General features: G+C 42.1%; 1 protein-coding gene across 1 annotated transcript in view; it reads left to right on the forward strand.

The window, feature by feature from the left end:
• The window catches only part of LOC307077653 (BMP/retinoic acid-inducible neural-specific protein 3-like), a 41637-nt gene extending 27020 nt beyond the window's left edge, over positions 1-14617 (forward strand). The window contains exons 4-9 of the mRNA XM_079739084.1: positions 3137-3327; positions 7680-7785; positions 8028-8264; positions 9641-9863; positions 12492-12834; positions 13697-14617. Coding sequence (XP_079595210.1) covers positions 3137-3327; positions 7680-7785; positions 8028-8264; positions 9641-9863; positions 12492-12834; positions 13697-14467 — 1871 coding nt within the window. The 3' untranslated portion in view covers positions 14468-14617. The remainder of the gene's footprint in view (positions 1-3136; positions 3328-7679; positions 7786-8027; positions 8265-9640; positions 9864-12491; positions 12835-13696) is intronic.
• The last annotated feature ends 11090 nt before the right edge of the window (positions 14618-25707 follow it).

A 25707-nucleotide genomic window follows, 5' to 3' on the forward strand; every position in this document is an offset into this window, starting at 1 on the left:
CCTTAACCCCAAAGCTAATGCCATACAATATTGTGCATAACTGCACAACTAATTGTTAATTAGTGTACGGTTATCGTAAAGTGTTACCCAAAAGTATAATGTTTAATGCTAGGTACTATACTGTCCATTATGGCACAGAACTGGTCAAATTATACTTTGATCTTGTAACCATAATTATAACAAAGAGTCATACAAAATAACATGGCTTGAATTTGTTGCTTCAAGGATAAGAAGCATTTTCATGGTACTGTTTAATACCGAAGTCTACATAACAAGAGATTTTGCAGCTTTGGGGAAAAATAGCCTGCTATTTGTTCATCCCACTGACCTATTAAAAAATAGACAGAGCCAGATGATTCATGATTCTATTGTTAGCCTTCCAAGCTATGTGGCAAGACTGTCTCCTTGTTGCATCTCACTTCTGCTTAATTGCAGAACTTCCTTGCAATTTAAACAAGTTATTAGGGCAAAGTCTTCTACCGAGAATCGAGAATAGGGCCACTTAAAATATCTGACAGGTGGGAACCATTCATGGATTGTCAGAATACAGCTGTGTACTATTTTGAAGTATTTTATTGAGATCAACAAAAGACAGTCGATCATGTTAATCCCTACTTAAAGGATGAATATGGACCATTTACACATGCAAATATCTAAAAAGGACTAGACCTTTGTTATGAGTTTTGTTGAGGGGTGTACTTAGGTAAGATTATCCAAATTGTGTCCAACAATTTTCAAACCCAGAGAAATCAGTAGTTTAACTCAGGGTAACGGTTCATTACATTTGTTCACACGTCAATGTGTGAACATCAATACGGCATGTAACCCCTAACTGTCCGCAATCTATAGTGTTTCCCATATATTGACAATTTCTGTTAAATTGGTAAAAATCGTTTCTCATTGCAGTACAGCGCAAAACACATTGATTCCCTCTCGCTCTCTCTCTCAGCAACAAACTGACAGCAGACCATATTTGAATAGCCTTCCCCTCCGTGCACACTCTGATCAAAACATGACCATGCGCGGGATATCAATAATTGTTGTTGGCTTTTCCCCACAGTGAAGAAGGCTGACCGAATTCATTAATAGACTCAATCAGGAGTCATCATGCATTCGTTTTTTCGTGTATTTGTTTTGGATTTGGTGTGAAAACAGCCTGCGATTGTTTTTGACAAATGTACACATATGTGAAGTCAGTTTAATCTCTGTTATACAGACTATTTTAAATTTGGTTCAACAACATGTTATACAATCTATGGTTGTTAAACCCGCACTGGAGCTCCATTGGCCCTGCAGTTCTTTACCTGCTTATTTCTGTTCTAGAGCTAGGGAGATACACTTCTAAACACACAGCACATTTTCAATACCTTTAAATACTTTGTTAAAGGGTTTTAAGAAATAGTTCTTAGTAACATAGGACTGTACATTACTGATGTTGCGGTTGCCAATTTCACTGATGTTGGTTGTGCCACCAAATTTAATAACACCTTTCCCAACCGTCATTCTTCCAGTAAGATCGTTTTTTAAAAGTCTCCCTCCAAATGTATCATTATTATTATTGTTATTATCATTATTATTATTATTATTATTATTATTATTATTATTATTATTATTATTATTATTATTATTATTATTATTATTATTTTATTCGTATTGCCAGCTCAAGTACTCGCAGAAGTCAAGGAGACGATGTAGACCTTCTTGATACTTTTATTATTGTGTACAGTGCTGCACATCAACCCGGTCCGTTGCTTAAGGTTGACGGTTCTGATGACCTTTCTATGGATTAGTCTTTGGTTAGATACATTTACTGTATGGGTTCTGTGTCCTGTGCCAGTTGCACTGGTGCATGGATGCTTGCGATGCGTTTGGTGCATTGGATCACAATTGATACATAGGCAGATACAATCCAATGAGTACATTTTAATACATCTGAATATATACAATTTAATGAATTTGTTTTGTTAAAATGTGCGACATGGTCCTCTTTTTGCGGGACATGGTACTAATAGTTAAATAAATCGGGACTGTCCCACACAAATCTGTACGTTTGGCTGACCTAAAATGTTTAAGAAAGGGAGCATACGAAAAGATTCTTATCCTAAGTATATAGGCCTTATGACATTTAATCAGCTTCATCACAGCCAAATACAGCACAAACTTGCGTAGCCCCTTAAACCTGAATGCAATGTGCATGCCCTTCTGGGTTACGAGCATAACCACTGTGTTTTCAGAATAAAATACACCGGTGTACAAACGTCCACACCGTTGCAACACTACTGGACGTAGGCTAACACATATATTTAATTCACTGTTATCATTAATTACAAATCTTACAAGATAGTTGAACTCTACATGTTCTCTTGACTTTCTTATTTTGTGTCATTTAGAAAATAAATTGAAAACTCCAAATGAACCATTGAAAGAGAAAATAAGGAGAACTCAAATTTTCTTACAAGTAAACACAATAATTAACCATGATAATTAAAAGTGCACCTTCACTCATTCAATATTTAGTCCGATGTATTGTTCACCCCAGAAACAATACCAGTTAGCTTGAGATAGCCTGATTTATTGTTCCCCTTATGCAAGGGCTGCGTAAATAAATTATTTATAGACTTAGCTATGCCCATAATCTTGTTAACCTTTTGCTATGCAAAACAAAACAAAAAAACGTTCTGTTGTTTGTTGACTAGAACAAATTAGCTCAAAGTCGACATCACTATCTGGCTGGGCTTTTCAGAAAGTGTAGGATACCACCAATCAATGTAAATGAACAAAGGAAAACACCTTGTGCGAGGTATGATTTTTATCATACCTCGATGTGAAATCATAAAGCGTTATTAACATGGGCGTGCATTATTTTATGTCTGCATGCCCATGTTAGTAAGAAAGTCAACATCTTACAAGAAAGACATATATACTAGACTACAGGTAACCTGTAGTCATAATATGCAGCGACACCAACACAAATATACAATGATTAAACACGATAGAGAAGTAGCCATGGTTTCCAATCCACGTGACCACCAGAGCCACAGTCATCTTTAAAAAAATATCCTCTGCCTAAAATTTCTAAACAGTTTATTACTAACGAGCCTCATGTGATTTCCCCTTTGACACCCTTGTGCGGCAGGAGAGGAAGCTCTCACAATATTTGTGGACAAAAGGAAGCTGAGCAAGAAAGCCGAGGTGAGCGATTACTCGGGCAACTCCTCGGCGGTGACCCTGGAGGCCCTGCACCAGCTGGCCGCCTCCTACTTCATCGACAGAGAGAGCACCCTGCGCAAGCTGCACCACATCCAGATCGCCTCCACCGCCATCAAGGTAAAACTAACCGCTAATCTAAAGCCTCCGAAATTAGCCGCTAATGCTAGCACCTACGTATGTGAGTCTGTGCGTGTGCGATGACTAGGTGGAGGGGGACATTGGGGTCGTAAATGACTGAGTAGAAGGTAGGCGGACATACCGATGAAGGCAATATCAGCGGAGCAGTGTAGTGACGGAGAGAGAGAGAGGGTAAGGATGTCCGGTTGCAGGACTGCTACCCTCCCCCCCCCCCATGGGATGTGGTCATTAGACGCTACTGAGCACAACTCGCTGAAGTTAGCTTCAGCATATATGCTCGGGGAAAAAAAGTAAAAAAGACAAATGATCTTGGTAAACTGGGGGCACGTGATTGATTTTTCCTCCCCATGGTCACTTTTAGATAGCATAGGTTAATAAGGTGATTGAGGAGAAGAGGACTGCGTCAAGCAACCCCCCCCTCCGGCTGCCCTTCTCGTCCTACAGTTTGTGATACAATGGCTATCTACCATAGCATGACAGATGGATGGTCCATTGACCCCTGGACCAGCATACACACAAGGCCCTTCAATGGCACACACACACACGCACACGCACACATACACACACACACCCCCCCCCCCCCCCACACACACACACACCTACACAGCTAGAACCAACATCAATCACGTAAAAGTACAGTGTTGTACCAGCCAGCCAACGTCTAATTGCATCATATGCAACCAAACGGAGGCCTAAGTACGATTATTAGGTGGAAGAGAAAGCTGGTAAACATGGACCAATCCCAAACTCCAAGGCAATGCTGAATATTGTCTTTTGCATTGTGCATCATGCATTCAAAATCTCATGCAAAGTAATTCATTGTTCATTACATTTGAGAATGTATGTGAATGTATGTGTGTATGAGGATGAGCATGAGGGGCCGTCTGGGACAGAATTCATACTTGGTCTTACACACTATTATAATCTTGCATATACACCAGTATTCTCATACACATACACTATTATACTCCTTTTACATGTATGTATGAGAGTGTATAGTAGTGTATGTGAGAGAGTATAGTAGTGTATGTGAGAGAGTATAGTAGTGTATGTGAGAGAGTATAGTAGTGTATGTGAGAGAGAATAGTTGTTTATGCAAGAGAATAAAGTAGTGTGTGTGAGAGAGTATAGTAGTGTGTGTGAGAGAGAATAGTTGTGTATGTGAGAGAATATAGTAGTGTGTGTGAGAGAGAATAGTTGTGTATGTGAGAGAATATAGTAGTGTGTGTGAGAGAGTATAGTAGTGTGTGTGAGAGAGTATAGTTGTTATGCAAGAGACTATAGTAGTTCGTGTGAGAGAGTATAGTAGTGCGTGCGAGAGAGATTGAATGAAACAGAAGTGAGTTTGAATAAACAGGAAGTGAGTTTGAATGAAAAGGAAGTGAGTTTGAATGAAAAGGAAGAGAGTTTGAATGAAAAGGAAGTGAGTTTGAATGAAAAGGAAGTGAGTTTGATTCCTCAGTTCCTGATTGGCTGACAGAAGAGGCGGTCATTTCACTCTTGAATCTCCAGCAATGTTGTTAAGCTGCGTTTGCACCAAAAAAAATGTGGTTGCTTGTTCGCGTGGTCGCCTGAGTTTGAGAGAGGCTTCCTCTTGTGGCCGCCAATTCATCCACAACCATGGCCAGTCTCTACGTGTTGTGGAAGCACTAGAGAAGTCGGAAAAAACGATGCATTCGTTTAGGATTCATAATATCATCCGTTCTATAAAATTTTCTAATCTAGAACACTCCGGGAGCTCATATTTCAAATCTTGCATATCAGGGCATCTTTTCCCACTGGACTTAGAATACATCTATATGGATATCATGACAACACTGCACAAGCGGTATGCCATCACTTTAACACACCACCATATACAGTTGGAATTACATGAGGGTCCACGTCAACTTTTGAAGGGTCTGCATGACCTTCTGAAGGCCCCTATGAACCTTGATGGCCCACATGACCTTCTGAGGGCCCCTATGACCTTCTGAGGGCCCTAGGCCCTGACAGCCGGGTGAGGGATGCATGCTTGTCAGCAGCTGCCACAGTCCCATTCATCTCAGTCTGAAAGCACATGCCTTGGATCTTTTTTTTTGAGGTGGGGGAATTCCTTATGTATGTGTAGAAAGACAAAGATGAGAGAAGATGGCGAAAGAGACAGCAAGAGATGGTGTCACGCTCCAAAGGCAGTCATCGGGCGTATCTGACAGGTGGGGGCAGAGGAGGACGAGAGAGCATCACCTCCATCACTGGGGAAGAGCGAGAGAGTGAGAGAGTGTGAGAGAGAGAGAAAGAGAGAGAGAGAGAGAGAGAGAGAGAGAGAGAGAGAGAGAGAGAGAGAGAGAGAGAGAGTAACACATTCTCGGAAGATGTACATCATTTCCACAAGGTGTTGACCCACACAGTGGCAGACAAGTGCCACAGACAAGGGCTCTTCTATGTGACTTTGGAATTGAACAAGATCAGCAGAGAGAGTGTGTGTGTGGGACGGGAAGTCTTTTAATTTATTTTTAAGAACAAATGTTTTTTGTTTTTTCTTTAACTGTTCATGGAATAAAAAACTGGTCTCTTAAAGGAGAGTTAGTGCATCTCTAGGAGCCAAGTGATCGCTCCAGATTGTTTGCACAATGAGTAATGGCCCCAGCTGTTGAGAGCGGTAGGGATCATTTGTGTTATGATTTGACAATTTCCCAGACTAAATCGATGTCAACTATATTTGCCGTGAGTGTCTTACAAAGAGTGATGAACGAGACGGGGGACAGGAACACGCAGAATCTTATTTTTTTCATTCAATTTCAGGGTGATCATTTGGGTGCTAGCGTTGGCTCAATATAAGTGCTTACATATAGCAGGGCCTCTATTGTTGATTCATGGGCTTGATTGATTCATATCTGAACAATATCGGTGGCCCAAAGCTATCCACAGTTCACAGTACTGTCTGTATTTTTCAAGTTTGTGTTTTTTTCTTATCCTTTATTTGGTGGGGGAAAACTACTTTTAACTATGTGTTTCCTTCTGTGCAGCGTTCTGCCTTCAAATTCTTCAATTTGCATTTGTTTGAAAATGTCAATAAAAATGTTTCAACATTGTATAAACTCTTTGGTGAACGGCAACATTGTGATGATTATCTTCAACACACGAGTATATATTACAAAATGGCGAAGTAGCTTCATTATGGTTATTTTCACAATCCCCCTACTTTGCTCTGAAATCACTACAATGTGATACAGGTGGCCAATAATGTTCCATTAAATATGTTTTATATATGCCAGAATGTATCTGCAATGGATATAATCTGCTATAGAGAGCGGAAATTGAATCCTCTGCTCATCAGTCAACGTATTGCCATATAGCAATATCGTATGGCATATCAAATAACGTCTCAGAGATTCAATATTCAAGAGCTTTGGAAAATCCGCCCATGTATCTAATTTCCTCACATCCGTATCAGCGGTAAGACTCCACCGTGGCCAAAACAAGGGATTCACAATGGCATGTCAATATCTCACCACAGGAAGAATGGCACCAAGGTGGACTCAATTTCCCCCATTCTAAAGAGCATATTTATTCTTCAACAGCCTCCCCCCCATCCTGCAAATCCCTTCCTCATGGATTTGAAAGCTGATTATGGAGCTCTATTCAGTTTTTTTCCCTCTCTCCCTCCGCAGAGACACAGTGCTCATCTGGGCTCCCAAGTCCCTCCAAGCCCTTCATGATTGTCTTACTGATCGGCTGACCCTCATTGTCCCACCTCATCCATCTGTTATGTTACGCCAACTGTCCGCTGACAAGCTTGACCAGGACAAATTGACGAAAGAAATACATTGTCGCCCAACCACAAAGATAGAAAAATTGCTTTCCACCATTTTGTTGAACAAAAAAAACTCAGTCACAATTAAAGATTTGTTGAAGCTTGGATCTTTAGTTGCAAATTAAGTGCGAGAGGATCATTAGCTTGAGATGTTTTGAAAAAAAGGTCAATGCAGATGTATTTGGTGTTGGACGAGACAAGAAAGGACTGGCATGACCATGATTCAATGCAGTTTTCCTTTTTTTTCTTCCATGCTCTGCCCAAATCTATATCTTTCTGGTATTTAGGCATTTAAAAAGGGCTGGCGTTTGACTTTGGCAATGGATGAGTGATGATTGAAATGTCAAAGCCAATGCAAATTCACTACAAGAGCGAGTAAATCAGAAAAAAAAGCAACAGGGTTCCTGCATTGTTGTTTACATTTTTACATTTTTTCTTTCAATTTATTACTTCTAAAGATTAATACTTTTCCACAAATGTAAATGTATTCACTTGATGAAAAATGCAAGCGAATTGTGTTATTTCTGTTTCCCAGGTGACAGAGACAAGAACCGGTCCTCTCGGATGCAGTAACTATGACAACCTTGATTCCGTAAGCTCTGTTCTTGTGCAGAGCCCAGAAAATAAGGTCCAGCTGCAAGGTACGTGTTACTTGCCTACCAGCCTCAAACATACCCATGGCAGACACTGTAGTGTGTTGTATAACATACCTATAAAAGCATGCATGCAGTACCAGCACAAAATAAGAAGCCTGAAGGCTGAAATAACCTATGCACATTTTGTTCAGTAGCTTGTAAGCACCAGTCGTCACTTTACTCCACTATACTGCCTCCACTGTCTCTATAAGTTCATGGTTTGATTGTGGCACTAAAATCCTTTATAGGCTTGCAGGTCATCCTCCCAAACTACCTGAGGGAAGGTTTTGTGCAGGCGGCGCTGAGCTACATCGCGTGCAACGGAGAGGGAGAGTTTGTGTGCAGGGAGAACGACTGCTGGTGCAAGTGCAATCCAAAATTCCCAGAATGCAACTGTCCTTATATGGATATTCAGGCCATGGAAGAAAGCCTGCAGAGGATCACAGAGACATGGGGAATGCTATACAAAGACTTTGAGGAATCAGGTAAGAGGAGAAAAAAAAAATCTGGATTACTTGCAAGGCCTCTATCTGCCTTGCCGGGTGTGACCAGCAAGGCTGATAGAGGACACTGTTTCCAGGACGCAGAGTTATGCTCTCCATATTTTTCACTTCCAGCCCATCACATCCTCTGTTAAATAACACATGAAATGTAATTCCAGATCCCTGATCATACTATTCACCTCAGTATTATTTACTGGTTATGGTCCTACATTTTCGATTACCAACCTTATCACCAACCCAATTACAACCCAATTTGTTATGGTTTTTAAGAAGAGTGCTCCATGTGAGTATGTTCAAAATATGAAGAGAAAAATGTAATTGTTTTTCGTGAATTTGGCACTGGTGACAAAGTAAGATTACCGTAGGGTAGTAAGCTCATGCTCCTCCCTGATGGTTTATTTACAGGCCTCTAAATTGTAATGAGAGGCTGTGATTCCCTGGTTTTGGAAGACTGTGCACAGCTAGCATATCAACTCATGATAGCAGCAGGTAAAGACAAAAAATAAAAACACCAGCTCTCGCCTACGGTAGTTTACAATATGTCTGAAGCAGATTAATCAACTATAAAACCCATTTATGGCCCGTTTGCCTTTTCACATCAGTGCAGAAACAGCCTGAATAGAAGCACTTAGCATAATGTTTGGTTATTATTGCCATGCTCGGTCACCCTGCCTCGACTATTATTACTCAGGTGAAATCAAAATGGAGGCCTTTTTTCTGCTCCGGAAATTTGGCGGAAATCTCTCTAAGTGCAATTACTTTCAAAGTTTATGTTTTAATAGCCGGGTGAGAAGAGAGGGCAGGAGCGTGCCCAGAATGCAGAATTCCTCATAAGTGTCATAAAAGTGTCCTTCAAGCAGGGGACGTGAAAAGACTTTGCAGAACTACCGCTGCCTTGTCAGCAGGATTAAATGGCAGTAGTCGGAGCACTAGCATGTTTAAACACTGGTGACAACCATCGGAATGCGCTGCGGTGATCCTGTCGCTATTGAGCATCGCTACGTGTGACTTATGCGTGTGTACGTGCGGTTTAAACTTGGCCTTGTGGCTGCTAGCAATAGCATCACACTTATCCAAGTAATGTAGGCTCAAAAACCTTCTTACGGATAATAGTAGTAGTTTTATTGAGCGAGTTTCTCGCAATTTTGGTCTTAAGAAAATCCCACATCTTCTGTTCCCATTTGCCATTTTTGATGCAATTATATTGTAGGAGAATGCAGTATTTTGGAATTGAAAGTTTTACAAAAACTTATGTTTTTAGAACCAAAATCACACAGTATTTTACTGGTGTAGCATTACTGACTATTTTATCTCCCTCTTATCTCTCTTATATCTACAACAACATCTAAAACAAAAAGATGAGTTCAAAAGCTTCCTCGGGAGGCTGCCCCAGAATGTGTTCCTTAACGTCTCGGCCATCCGCCACACGTGGTCGCTGGACAGCGCCTTCCAGTGGCGCTACGAGCAGCTGGAGAACAGCATGCAGTCACTGCTCAGACGGGCCCAGCGGGTCGTCTTCAAGCTATTCAGCCTCAGCAAGCGCTGCCAGAGACAGCCACACATCCACCTACCCAGGGAACGGTAAAGCCCCCACTACGTTATCTCTACCCATGTGCACCGACACGTACACACCCACACACATACAAAACACCCCTGTCACCCAATGTATGCTTTAATCAAGGAAGGCTGGCCTCAGTATTGCCTGGAGATGTTACCTGCTAATGCCGCTTGTTTGATTCCATTCTTCTCTTAACTATTCCTGGCTCGCTCTCTCCCTCTCACACACACACGCACAAACTCTTAATACTCTCTCTATTTGATGCCACAAAATCAAAATAGACATGGATCATTGATCTATGTGGTGCATATAATCCCGCCCACTGGGGAACATGGCTAAAAGCGAGGCAGCACCCCCATCCCAGCCACTGTTTATCTACGTTATTCCTGGCAAGTGTTGAAACACTCTCCATTTCCCACTGTATAGGAATCTCCATATTCAATGGAACATGATAGAGGAAGGAATGCCTGCCAGTCTGTGGAGGCGCTTGAAGGCACACGTGTACACACACACACACACACACATGCACACAAGTACACACACATACAAGCACACACGTGCACATGCACACTAACAAGCACACACAAAGATGCACACGCACACAATCACATCCACCCCCCCCCCACACACACACACAGTAATGACATCGCGTCTCATGGGAGAGATGAGAGATGTGATTGATTTTGCTTCCTCTCGCTGCCTTCTCTCTGTCCTCGACTGTAACGAGTGAACAATAGTATGAAAAGAGCAGTGCTTGGCTTGACTGTACCAGCATATGTTGCTCAAACCTTTTCCATTAGGCAATAATGACGCTTAAAGTCCAATTTCCAGTCGCTTTTCTTCACCATGCACCAGAAAAAGATTAAGCTTAGAGAAGCTTTTCCTTACATGTAAGCTTCTGATCAAGCCCCTAGGAAACTATTAAAATTGGTCAAATAAATAGACCTGCTTTTGAATTATTCAAATTGGATTTCTATTGAATTAATCATAAGGCCGCCCTTAGCTCTGTTTGGAACAAAATGGTGGCTGGATTTGACTTTTGACCAAAAAAATTGCAGCTGTTGAATGTTGAAAGGGCTGTAATTTCTCTTTCAAAGGCTTTAGGAACCTTCAATAATGCTTCCTCTTTAATATGAAGGATGAGCACAATTCATGGACATATTTCCTCATGGTGTCTCTTTGTTATTATATAACCAACAATTGCATTGCATCATAATCTCACCAACCTGCATACATAACCCATCAATTTAAAGTTGCAAATGGCTACGGCATTGGTTGAAATAAAACCTATGTATTGCATGTTTTCTAAAGCAACGCAAGCCCCAAACAGCATTTATGTCAACTGTCTTGAAGGAAGAGCCAGCCTTTTATAGTTGCACAAATGCAACTATATACCAAAACAACAATGAATTAACAGTTTGCCGTCCAAATGAATAATTGGAGAGTTTTTCCAAGAGGCCCTTATGTGTAAATACCACACAGAGTCGAAAAACAAGAAAATAATGTCAACACTTGATTAACACTCTGGGTTAATCAAGTATCAGACCTAACATGCCATATTTACTTTCTCTTTCTCTCTTACTTGCACGTTCGCAAGCATCTCCCTTAATTGTGCCACAAAAACCTTAACCATTATGACATTCCCCGAATCCTCTGCCAGAAGCACCATAGCGGCCATGCTTTGGATACTCAATTGCTCTATTCTGAGACCAACTTACAGGTGCCCTCCTTGCAGGAATTAATGGCATAGCGTGGGGAAATGGAAAAAGTGTCGCTCTTCCATGGTCCCCATGGGAGTTTGCAATGGAAAGGATTTTCAATCAGGCCATCTTGAAATCTTAAAACGTTCTGCTGATCCCCCAGAGTACATTGTGTAACCTTCAGGACTTCCAAGACCTCCCGCACTATACCATGGTACTGGCAGGTGGTTGTACCCGCAGAGAGAGAGAGAGAGAGAGAGAGAGAGAGAGAGAGAGAGAGAGAGAGAGAGAGAGAGAGAGAGAGAGAGAGAGAGAGAGAGAGAGAGAGAGAGAGAGAGAGAGAGACTAACCTGTCGCCATCTCGGGCCATCGTTAAGTTTAGCACATTAAGCCCCTCATCAAAGGAAAAACAACATTGCTTTTAAGTGGCAGGGCCAGAAGCATTTACGTCGTGTTCGTCGCGTTTTGCAGACACGTTGAAAGTGGGATAAAAGGCACAGCAGAGATCATAGCAAAGTGCTTCAGACGGATATCAAAAAACCCAGGCCACGAAGGGATTTCATGTGTATGTCTAAGTCGGTTACCCCTACGGCTGAGAGCGCACTCCTAATGTCACAAACTGATCAAAGTCAAATTTTTTCTCAGCCCTGGTGTGTGTGTGTGTTTGTGTTTTTTTTCTATGTTCCCCACCTTCTATCACTTGCAATTGACCTCATGGCACTGTCACTCTATTCTACCTATTCTATCTTTATCTTCTGCCCTTTCTCTCTCACACACATACAAACACACACTATAATAAACAAAAAATCACACAGGTTTCATTGTTGATCATTGCACAAGCAATGCTAGAGGGGCATTACTTTGTGTTATGCAAGTGCTGTGCTTTTCTAGCAGTAACTACATCCTGTGCTGATCCTTCTCCCCCCCCCCCCCCCCCCTGCCCTCCCGCAGGCCTCGGTCCTTCTGGCTCAGCCACTTCCAGTCCCTGCTCTACTGCTCAGAGAACAACCAGCTGGGCACCTTCTCTGAGGAGCTCCATAGCTGCACATGCCGCTATGAGCACAGCCCCTGTCAGCTGCCCCCGCCCTGCGTCACCGGGGAGGGCCCCGCATGCGCCGCCTGTGCCCCAGACAACCACACCCGCTGTGGGGGCTGCAATGCGGGCTTCGCCCTGGTGCAAGGGGCCTGCAGGCCGATGGTGGCCGACTCCACAGAGAACTACCTGGGCTTCGAGACAGACCTTCAGGACCTGGAGCTGCGCTACCTGCTGCAGAGGGCTGACCGCAGGCTAGAGGTGTTTGTTTGCTTTAGAGTGTTTTTAACCGTTTGTTAAAACCGTTTGAGTAAATGCAAGCATGGTTCGGAATGCATGAGTTTGCTGCCATCTAAAGGTAAAAAAAAGCCTATTGCTAAAGGATAAAAAAGACCCAAGGCGTCGTGCTGAGTATCTTGATGTTAATATGCATCACGAAAGCCGTCTGCGCTTCTCAACGCTGAATGATATGCAGCCCCAGAGATCAAGAAGGGGAAACCAAATAGATCCTCCACAGTGCCTCTCAAGTAAAAAAATATGATGATTAAATGTTGTTAATTATAACTCCTATCCAGAGTTTGTGACCAGAATATTAGTTATATTATTAGTATAGCCCATTAGAATATTACAAACTATAAGAGTATAGCCTTGTTGACGTAAGCATTGTTGTTTTGACCTTTAGTTGGCTTTAAACTCACATAGTCATGCGTCATTTTATGGTAATCTGGTTGTGGGGGTCCTTTGAACATCATAGACCCCTCCTCAGTTTTCCTCTTCTAACGTGCCAGTAGTCATTTATTACTTTGCATCACATTAGTTTTTAATGAAAGTGCATAACTCTTTCACAGTGTTAATCTGAATAAAAAAAAAGAAAAATAAAACACCCGATCACTCAAGGTCATTTTGATGATGATTGAATACATTTTAATGTGTTAATAACGTTTGATTTGCATTTATGTGTCTGTGTGTGTGTGCGCGTGCATGTTTATGTGTGCTCCTGTGTCTGTGTGTACATGTGCATGTATCTCTGTGTGTGTATGCATGTCTGCATATAACTGGCAACAATTTGGCATAAAATTTCGTTTTCGTGTGTGTGTATGTGTGTGTGTGTGTTTTCCGGTAGGTCCACGCCATCTTCATTAGCAACGACATGCGGCTCAACAGCTGGTTTGACCCCTCTTGGAGGAAGAGGATGCTGCTGACACTGAAGAGCAACAAGTATAAGACCAACATGGTGCACATGCTGTTGGGCGTGTCCCTGCAGATCTGCCTGACCAAGAACAGCACCCTGGAGCCCGCTCTCACACTCTACATCAACCCCTTCGGCGGGAGTCATTCGGAGAGCTGGTACATCCCGGTCAATGAGAACAGCTTCCCTGACTGGCAGTCCAACAAGCTGGACCTCCCCCTCGAGTGCTTCAACTGGACCCTGACACTGGGCAACAAATGGAAGACGTTTTTTGAGACGATCCACATCTACCTTCGGAGCAGAATTAAGACGCCGGGGAGCACCAATGACAGCGTCTATTACGAGCCTCTTGAAATGACGGATCCCGGCCACAACTTGGGCTACATGAAGATCAACAGCATCCAGGTGTTTGGCTACAGCATGCACTTTGACCCGGAGGCCATCCGGGATCTGATCCTGCAGCTGGACTACCCGTACACCCAGGGCTCCCAGGACACGGCCATGCTCCAGCTTCTAGAGTTAAGGGACCGGATAAACCGGCTTTCGCCTCCCGGACAGCAGCAATTGGATCTGTTTGCGTGTCTTCTACGCCATCGGCTCAAACTCACGGCCAGTGAGGTTGTCCGCATACACGCCTCACTGCAAGCATTCAGCTCTCGGTTGCCTAACTCGCAGGATTACGAAACCACCAAACTTTGCAGCTAGCGGCTGCTATGGTGAAGCAAAAATGGGAAAACTGAATGTTGGAAATTTGGAATGGACTGGAATAGCCCATTGTGATGCAGCAACAAGGTTATGTTGGAGTCATAACCATGAACCATGGAGATGAATGTGGGTTTATTTTATTTTTTACCAAATTATGTAATAAACTGAAGGTGTGGGATGGGTGGGAGGGGGATAGGAGTGGTAGTTATCAGCAGGGAAAGCAATGTTGTATTGGTTTGTCTTGCTTGGCGAAAACAAAGAAAGAAGAAATCACAACAACTTGTTACACAAGACCAGAGATTCTTACAAATGAAAGTCACATGAAAGTTCAAATTATACTATATCATGTTGAATCATCCTGTTTCTATATGAGCCCCATTTATACCGTACATACTGAGGCCAAATGAATGGATGTTTTAAGCTAAACGATGGTACAGTATATTTGTTTGTAATTTTTATATGTTATTTTGCTTCAGTGACAGTGCACTTTCCATGAAGACCAGAATACAGTGGTGTTAGTCAAGATTTTGTAGATAAAATTGATATTAAAACATACTGTTATGACACACTCCAGCTGTGGAAAATGTTTCATCCTCATTGCACTTTGTTATCATTTAAAGGTGTCTAGAACCATGAAGTTATTAAATGTAACATTATCCCCTTTTACACAGCCTGTTCAAGACGGATTCCGAGCTTACATTATGTATAAAACATACAAACAAGGAATGGGGTGGCATTGTTGTTCTGCCTTCAAGCCAGCAGAAGAGGAGGTAACCCAGCCGAATCGTTATCTGTGTAGCAGTCTTGAACCAGTATTGCGGGACCGGGGTGTGATGACATAATGTTTGCAACCATCCACTGGGGGATTTGACCATGTCTGAAGAATAAACAGACTACCTAACGTCTCCGTATACGGTGTCTAAGGTCAATGCACCTTTCTGCCTAGAACCGCTCCATGGTTCTCTTCAATATCTCCTCCAACCTAGTTCTGATTGAACAAAGAAGAACACATTGCTTGCAGAAATCTGCCATTTTAAGATTTAAGATTTTAAGAGTGTGCAGTACTAGCATACACATCTCAACACTCGCCATCAACCGCCATTATTATTTAGAAAGTAATGTAAATTCCTGATGCAAACATTCAACACCACACTAGACGCTGATATATTGTGTTACACTTCTCACCTTTGTTTCCGGCATTAAGATGGCTTTGTTTGGGTATGTGTGAAAAAGCAAAGCTTGCATAATGACAGAACATCTTTACAGCAATATTGTGAAGATCTCTGTGTAAAAGGGGCTATTGCCACAGAGCGTTTACAATGTGTACTGCATTTCAAATACACAATATTGGAGAGAGTGGTCTCTGCCCAACCTCTCCTCCTCCCCACACTCGGAGCTTACACGGGTTGTCAGGTAGAGGACACTGAAAGAAAAAACAAGCGCAAGATGTGCCGGTCGCTAAATTATATTTTGAGATGAGGCAATTATTCAATTTTAATAATGACAAGCGACGGCGAGTCATACACTTTAAGTTGATCAGCTAATGCATGCACAATTTCTTTATTGTTTGCAAATTATAAAGCTGCTCACGTGGACTTTTTGTAAGACTGTCAAAGCTCAAAGCTCAAATTGGACAATTTGGCACCCATCTTGAAATCTTTCTTGGCTCTTAGCCGTCTCCATTTTTCAAAAGCAACTCAAAGATTTACTCGCATTTTAGCATGGCTCAAACCGCTTATTTTCGAAAGAGGGCGAGGCTTTTTAGGTTGGGTATCTAGTACAGTATCAGTGGATCCATTTTGGGTGGATCCATTTTGGGTGCTTCCATGGCTGCGATACGCTGTGTTTGTATGCCAATTTTTTTTCAATCTGGCAACCAAGGGTATCGAAATGGCAGTGTGGTGAATGACGCAGGCCAAAGAAAAAGTCTTTCTGACCCGTAATGGGAAATTCGAAGTAGAACATTCTGGCTGTAGTATTGTTGTTAGTAGGCTAGTATTTAGATTGAGGAAATTCCCTAATTTCTAATGACATATGGTCATTTTTATGATTAAGTACAGTACATATGTTACATATAGCTCTTTTAATTCATTGGTATTACATCCTATTAGTAGACAATTCGTAGTAGGAATTTATGTCCGCAATTAATAGAGAATACTTCTCTGCTTAACCGCAATGCCAACCATACCTCTTCAATGTGCCAGGCTATAATTTCATGGCATTTCTGGCATTCTTCTCTACAGATTATTTCATCAATCAAATGCAGCAAACTCTCCAGATTGACTTTTTCACACTTCCAGGAATTTCTTTGAGCTACACCACCACCAGCAGTATTTGCAGTATCTGCTACAGGTTACCATAGAAACAACTTAACATGTATCACACAAGTTGCATCTCATCCTGTGTTGCAGTGCAGTTTTTGCACATACCACCCAGCACCCAAGAATCACCTTGTCCAGAGAGCATTACTGTTTAATTTTATGTTGTATAGGCTTTGTAAGACCAAATATCATAAAACATACTAGGCCTAATAATAAAAAAATACCAAAAATTGACGTAAAAGAAATCCTGTCGATTCATAAATAATTTTATTAAAAAGGTATTTAGGTTGATTGATCCCTGGGTAGGTTACATCCACTCAGTATAATGTTGAACAAAGAGTGATGCCTGGAGACACTTCTGTGTTCCTCATAGTGCTGTCACTGTCTCATTACAGCTGATGCTCAGTTAAAGAACATGTTGATTCCTAGGAGCCACGACAGCACTGACAGCGGTGATCTCAGACACCTGTGAAGGTCAACAGTCATAACCTCAATTAGTCTGTTCCTCTCATTAAGACCGCCTTGTGTCAATGGCTCCTTTTTACAGAGGGCCAAGCACAGATGTTTTTTATTTTTTATGATTACTGAAGCGCTTTGCCAAAAAAGGCTAGGACAAATATAACACATTTCCGACAGGCAGTTGCAAATTTGACCATGTTAAGTTTGATCTGAGAGCAGCTGATATTTTTTTATTTTGTTAAATGGATAATCCCATCTTTACCGTAATAAAACACAAACCTATTTGTGAAATCAATGTGAAAATCGGTGTCCTTTCCCAGGGTTCGGAACAAGGAATAAACCATAATGACTGCACAGAGTATATGAGCACAGCTTTCGTCCAAACTTTTCCTCCAAGGAGGGCGACAGTACGGGGGTGTGGGGGTGAAACGTGAACACAGGAAGAGTGGACTAGTGCTGAAGTGATGTTTGTGTGTTTTTTCAGGCTTTATGGGTTGGGGTGGAGGTGGGGGTGAGGGAGGGGAGGGTGGGGGGGTTGTAACCGTCGCCCACCGATAAATCAATTGTCTGCTTTATTACTTTAGAGAACAAAGGTAGGTTCTGCAGCAGGATCGATGGCGCCAGGGAGAGAAGCCCCGTAATAAGAAGATATAGGAGAAAATTCATCGGCATTTGGTTCCTCAGTCTCCCTCCCACGGCATCGCCATCCATTTATTACTGATGCGTTGGTTTCTGCCCGATGGGTTCCTGTCTGAGCACAAATCAATCCCGACTTTATTAGCCGCTATGATGCACTGTAAAAGAACATTAATCAGCACACCAGGTGAATGCCATTCATTAGGAAGGGTTTGCTGTATTGACCGTGGGTGTGCATTCTCACATCAGCAGTGAAGTTGAGAAGAGGAAGTGAATGAGGTTGTTCATGCTTTACTGGTTTCGATAAAATAGTTATGTGTACTTCATAGAACGTAAAACACCACCGCAAAATAAAAATGATGCTCCCTGTGTGACTCTTTGGCACCATGTTCAAAATATTCAACCTTATTAAACCCACTTTAGTATATTGTAATCAAGCAATGCATCATTCAATAATTACTCAAAATTGATTGTTCGGTAAATGTAAAAGGTACTCAAATGTATTAAAAATGTTATTGTCACAGTGTCTCAAGTGAGGCTGAAAATATGTAGGAGCAACCTCCATGAACGTTTCTTCTATAATCCTTATTTCCCCTTTAATAAACCTTCCTAACACTCATTCAAATTTAATTATCTTGATTATTAAAAGGTGTGATTGATACAGAATGAAAAAATATTGTCGAAAAAGACAAATCACCTCTTTAAACAAACACAAAAAACAGAAACAAATATTTTAAAATAGGTCAGCAGTTCTGTGTTTCATCTTACGTCTTAATCCTTATCATGTTATGTGCTATAATTACATAAATCGTTAATTTGCATTCATGAATAGGTTAAGGGCATGATAAACATGCTGCAGCTAGGTCTATCATGAGAAAGCACATTGATGTTTATAAGACCATAACTACTAATGCACAATGCATAGAACAAAAGCCATCGTAAAACCTGCTCTTTCAAACATCTAATTTATGATTCGTTATGACAGTTTACATAAGGCGACATAGAACAGTACAAATGCTCTGTGTTTGCTGTAAGGCAGGTGTTGGATAGGTTTAAAGAATCCCTATGACTCTAACAAATTATAATTTACATTTAAGTAAGAAATAATCTGTGTTAGCAATAAAAAGGGACCATCTTAATGTGCTATGATAAGTAGCACCTGTGAGAAGCAATGTGTCTAGGAGACACTGTGGAAAGCATGCCTTTCTGAACCCAACTACGGGGTGAATAAAACAGCATGGCGTCTTTTTCGCAGCGGCGATGACAGTGTTTTGGACTGCTTATGCTTTAATTATGCAAATCATCTTCTAGGTTTTGTACAGACTGCCATCCTATATCCCCCTTGACTCCACAATTTTCTGCAACAAGCATTATAAGTAGAACAACATGCCTTTAAGAGCACAATTATGTATGCATGTGTGTGTGCACAAATAATTTGCATGTGTGGCGCCACAAAGTTCACTTCAAGGAAATCCTTTCATGAGTTACGAAGGCATAAGCATAAACACTGGTGTTCTAGTCCAAACTCCCCCCTCTGTCTTTTGCAAGCAGGGCACTGTCAGCCGAGCCCACATGCCTTCCCGGATCCGAGAATAAGTGGAGCACAAGGGCACTTGCAATCCATCTCAGGAGGCCACATCGCTATTAGCAAAACCAACACAAGGACAGCCAAAGAGACACAGTTGCAGTTAGAGAGAGAGAGAGAGAGAGAGAGGAGAGAGAGAGAGAGAGAGAGAGAGAGAGAGAGAGAGAGAGAGAGAGAGAGAGAGAGAGAGAGAGAGAGAGAGAGAAGAGAGAGAGAGAGAGAGAGAGAGAGAGAGAGAGAGAGAGAGAGAGAGAGAGAGTGTGTGTTTTTTAAGAGTGGAGAATGCATTACCATGCATTAGTGGCTACATCCTCAGTTATTAACTGCATTGGGCATAGCCTTTGCATTCAACCCTTCTTCCTCAACAAAGCCGGTCGTGGTAAAAGCACTCAGGGGTCCCTTTGTAGCAGTGATTCACTCGCTCTACATGCTACATCAACCCAACTGAACAAACGACATATTTATTCCATAGAGATGACAGACGACTTCAGGAGAATTGACGACAAAAGGGGCGGCACTAGAACAATAACCTTGCCGCTAAAAAATAAAAAAAAAAAATCCTCTTAATGGTGGCCCACATACCTAATGTGATGAATGGGATAATGGTTTGCAAAGCTATCATCGAACCGGTCCAGGGACAGTTTGGTGATCAGTGGGTGGCTAGACAGTGATGTCCCTTGTTAGACACTTCCTTATAGTGACATGTACCAATCAGAGAAGCCGAACCACCGCCGGTATCAGAGAGGGTCTTTTAGAAGCTGTCATCTTCTCAACCATAAGGCTATTTTATCATTACTTATTTTATAAAATGTATCTTTGAGTTGGATCGTCCTCTTTCATAAATGTCTACCTAATCTTCCTACATCTCTATGCCAGAGACGGGATTATGTTTTTTTCTATAATCAATACATCATTAGATCACTAAGGGTGATAATTATTGAGATGCTTCAACAAGAATGATTACCTATAGCGAGCTAGCAAAAGCTGAATTAAATCGCAAACATTATTCATCATATCTAGGGACAAATGAAATGCTTCTTTAAATTAAAAAACACATCAAACACTTTGCGCATAGGTTTTTGATTCCATTTTCATGCCAATTACACTGTATAGGATGTATATGTATCATAAAAATATATATATATATATATATATATATATATATATATATATATACTGTATATATTGTGGCAACCGTGGCGCCATTTTCTGCGCCGCAAAGGATCCTGGGAGGGTTCAGACTATCACTAGTTGGACCTGTAGTGCCCTCCTGGGTCCTTTGCGGCATTGACATTATGCAGACTTGGTAAACACTGAATGGGGATTACACCTCGGCAATGGTCAGGTCGGTGAAAATCAACACAGAGGTGCTCATTGTTGTGGGTTAGGTTGTGTGTTGTCTGTTTGTTCTTTGGCATCTCGCGGGGTCGTGCGGTGCATGAGGCACGAGAGTTGCAAACTCCTTTGAACCTTGGCTTTCGTCTGCTCATTCCCGTGCTGCTTGCCACAATATGTATACATGTATTTCTTGTTCGCTGCATCCTTGGAAAAAGGGGGCAATACAAATTTTATTGTTAATCGAAGATGATATTGTTGTGAATTATTATTAAGGTTGCTTTGGGATGTCAGAGGGGTCCTCATGTCAAGATAAGGATGTAATCTTTCACCTGAGCGCCACATTTGCTCCTTGTTCAACTTTGGACGCAGGGGGCATTGAAATCAATATCATATTAAAAGAGGGAGGACATTATAATAGGATTGGATTATATTGTATCTTGATCTAGTTTATTTAATGCTTTCCTGTTAATACTGACCTATATATACATCTATACATATTGTCCTAAATATGAATATGTTTTTTGTTTTGTAAACACTTCAATCAATCAATATCATTAATTTAAATATCCCAATTACATTTAAATGATATGTACCGATTAGAAGGCTAACGTGATGACACTTTTTGCAGGAAAAGATTTATTTATGCTCTCAAATGTTCAAAATATCCAATTGAGTCCCATAAGAGTGTCAACATCGAGAAAGTAAGAATAGAAAAAATACCTAACATTAACAATCCTCATGGTGACACTTATGAATATAAGCACTTTTGTCAAAAGATCTGGTTGGATGACACAAGGACTTCAAATTCAAATTGTAGGCAGACTGGAGGGGTGGGAAGCGGTCATTAGCGGCGTCTTCAACGGCACTTGAGACGGTTGCTGGAGTGTGGCTTCACAACACTGGGGGTCACCGAGGGACAAATAACCTTAATCAGCTCATCATCAGACAGCATTTGTGCTGGTTCGCTTCGGCAACACATTTATTATTTATTTATGTATTTCTTTGTATTTTCCACATAAACTGCACAAATGGTGTGTTTCAGGACGGATGTAAAACAATTGTTTTTTTGAATCTTCACATCAAAAATACTTAAGTCCTATATGAAGCTAAGGGAATAAACCCTTCAACATTCACACTCCATATGTTTTGCTCCGTTAAATCAATGCTAGAAATTAGAAGATAAAGTTGCATTGCATGTGATGTGGGCATTACGAGGGGAGAATTTAGTACATAGAATTGAGATGTTGTAAAAAGCTTGAGATGATGCAAAAGCTTATCTCTCGACATAACGACATTGTCTGCGTTAACACCGGTGCGAGTAGCACAAAACTAGAACAAGAGGCGAGTCAGACCTGCATCAATCATAAAGATGTGTTTGGCAACGGAACACGTGACTAACACGGGAATTACTCATGCTGGTTAAAGTGCAGAGTAATTACTTTAACACTTGACTTAAAACCTTTCTTTAAACACAGCTTCCTGCTGTTGAATAACCAATTTTTGTCCTTCTCCGCCACTCTCTCCTCCTCTCATCTTAATCAATTATTTTGCTGCAGGAGCATGAAATTCCATAAAATAATAAGGAGGTGGGGAAGCCTCGACTTTAATTAAGGAATGGTATAGTTGTAATCATTTTGGTTCATAAACAAGAGCTAACAAAAGCTCATAAAAGCTCCTTTTAGAATAGAAAGGGATATATTATTGAATAAAGGGAAAGATTAGAATTTAATGACCCATGCATCCCGGATTGAATAATCAATTTCAATTAATATCCATTTCACAGTACAGCTGCTTGGTAACAGTCCTTTGGCTTTGCTTTTTGGCAGGGTTCATTTTTCAACCTTTCAGTGAGGAGAGGTGGGCTAAAGAATTGGGGGGGGGGGGGGGGGGGGGAGATGCACCCTGTAGACAGAATAAAGGGACCCTGCCGGAATGAATCGAAAGCCTCTGATCTGCTGAAGAATCCCCCCCCCCCCCCCCCCCCCCCCCACCCCCCCTAGGCTGCCCTTGGGCACAATTATAACCACAGAAGCCAAACGCAATGCCCTACAGGTAGATCATGTGTCCCGCTGACCCCTGACTCAGTGCCCCCCCCGTCGCGCGCCCCTCAAACAGCCGCAGCATCACCTGTTATCTCATGTGGTGCCTTTGCATCGGGGCCCCATATGCTCGGCCCAGTGGTCGCCTTTCATAGTCAAGCCCCAAGCAGCCAGAGTGCGGTGTTCCAGGAGGGGACGTTTTGTGTGAAGCTGGCCGAGAGAACCCAATGTTCCCCGTCGCTAGGTGCTGAACGCGTGGCACAGCCATCCATCATCCCCCCTCTTATTAGCCGTGACCAGGGTGATGTGCCATCAACATATGTGTGTGTCAACTTGGTGAGGTGACAGCTTTGTATGTAATGAAATGAGGTTCCCTATGTGTGTGTGTGTTTCTGTGTGTGTGCCGTTGCGCGTATGGGCGTCTGTGGTGTGTGTGTGTGTGTGTGCGTGTGTGTCTGTGTGTGTGTGTGTGTGCGTTTGTGCGTCTGTGTTTTGTGTGTGTGTGTTTGTGTGTGTGAAAACACACTGGGAAGAGGTGACCGTGTCCCTTGGGAGAACAGAGAAGGGACAGATTATTTGAAATCCAAACGGAACGGACGGGGTGATTTCTCAGCGAGAAAGGCCCACAGACACCTCAACAAGCCTGCCCTTATCAGGAAATAATAAGGTTATTCTCGAGCAGGAATTAGACCCAGAGACAGTCAGATCAGGAGAAAAGGTTTTGCAGAGATAGTGCTTATTAGAGTTAAGCAATTAGCATATATTACATGGCAGAGATGAATGCGGCAAAATCTATTCTTCTAAAAAATAAGAGATTGAGAGGCGGTCCAATTAATGTCTCTTCATCACTTCCACCAATGTCTGCTGATCTACCTGACAAAGCATGTGATTAGTCATGACATTCAATCCAGTTCACACAATACCCCTTTAATTTGATATAATTTCTACATTCATAGGATCATTAGCATTGTATCATGTATCACTCTTTTGTCCAAACAGTTTTGTCTAAACAAAAACTACAAAAGATGGACATAAACAATGATAATACAATAACTCACTGCTGTTATCCAAATCGAGAATAGGTTTAAAGTAATAAAATGTCTGAGCGGTGATTCTACGCCTTACTGCAGGAATAATGCATAATCTAAATACAGAAGATTTGATGTGGTCAAGGTAAATAAAGTAAAACTTGAAACATGACACAACACAGAAAAATAAGGTAAGCACAAAAACCGGTTGAGCCGAATAAACGGATCAAGAAATATCTAAACTGAACACTAAAGTGAGAATGACCTGGAATGTTAAAGTTCTGCTGTAATAAGGTACCACAGAGAGGGACACACACATAGACACACACCAGCCCTCCTCACCTTTGCCTCTCCCGGGGCCAGACCAGCAGGCCCCGCCAGCATCGCAGACTTTCTCAAAGTCGATGATGCGCGTAACTTTTCAGTTTTTCTCGCAGCTCTCCGAGACTCAGAGACTTCTGACGGATCGGTCCGGTCTCACGCGGCTCCAGAGTGCTCGGCAGATCAGCTGCTGAGCACGATATGCCACCGCGCCCGTCAGCGCCACCGCTGTTTGAGATGCGAGGCGGATAGGCCGGCCCCGTAATGTCAAGTGGCTCTGACGCCCGAGACAAATGATCTGTCCCCCTCTCTCTCCCCCCCTCCCCCAAAACGTACCACGGCATTAGAAGGCCGAGGATTGACATGTGGCATCGGAGACACGAGACGCACCACAAACACACAGCATTCTGACACAGAGCCGCTGCCATTGTCTTCATCCTCATCCTCATCCTCATCATCATCATCATCACCATCATCATCATCATCATCATCATCGTCATCACCCCGTTCCCATTCACTGCCTCCAACAAGCCAGATCAGTCAGGGAGAGAGAGAGACGCTTTTATCGAGGCCTTCGGTCACTCTTCAAAAAAAAAAAAAAACTACAAGCATTAATTAAGAGGCCATTATGTGCAGAAATCCATCAGAAACAGGGCAATTACGCACAATGGCGCCCCATTATTCCAGCCCGCATGGCGTTGTTTTTTTTGTGGTGTGAAAGCAGGGCAGTGCTTTCTTTCTTGTGGGTTTATGTCGTGAGACGAGCCAGGCCATCTGCTCATAGCGGTTTAGGAACGCATGCTGAATATTGATAAGGGTGTCAAGTCCTCTGTGCGGTGTGTGACAGCGTCAGGTTTCAACTTTAGATGGCCCCGCGAGAAAGTTTGATACGGCGTCGCTTGTGTCAAAGCTATCAATCCGACGCAAGCAGGTGAGCGGTATGGATCCCAGCATGTGTCCTCCCAAGGTGTTGGGTTGGGATGGGGGGATGGTGGAGAAATCACCTCCACTTTAGGAACTAGTATCCTGATAAAGATACATAACAGAAATAATTACGGTAGAGACATTTAACATGTTGCTGCTGGAAGTGTTGACACTTGGTGTCTACAGCTTCAACAGGTGGGATAACTCGAGAGTGAAAACTAGAAACTGAACTGCTGCCATTTGTGAATGTACAGTATGTTCACATATGACAGCAGGACTTTCCACATTAGAATTTCACTACCGTATCAAACAAGTTCAAGTTCCTTTATAAATTCCAATTTAAAATCAACCAAAGTCCTGAACTAACAACAATCGAAGACAACAGGGCAAATAATTTGAATAAATGAAGACAATAGCTAATCAGAGACTAGTTAAACAAATACTACAGGGAACAGACGGGTTTAAGGCAAGTTTTAAATGTGTCAACAGTGGGGGCACTTCTGATGGTGAGGGGGAGCCTGTTCCAGAGTCTAGGGGCGGCTGTTGAAAACCACACTATGAGGATTCACAGTGTTCTTCTCCTAAATAT

This window comes from Pollachius pollachius, assembly GCF_949987615.1.
Source record: "Pollachius pollachius genome assembly, chromosome: 7".
In the NCBI taxonomy this organism is placed as follows: Eukaryota; Metazoa; Chordata; class Actinopteri; order Gadiformes; family Gadidae; genus Pollachius; species Pollachius pollachius.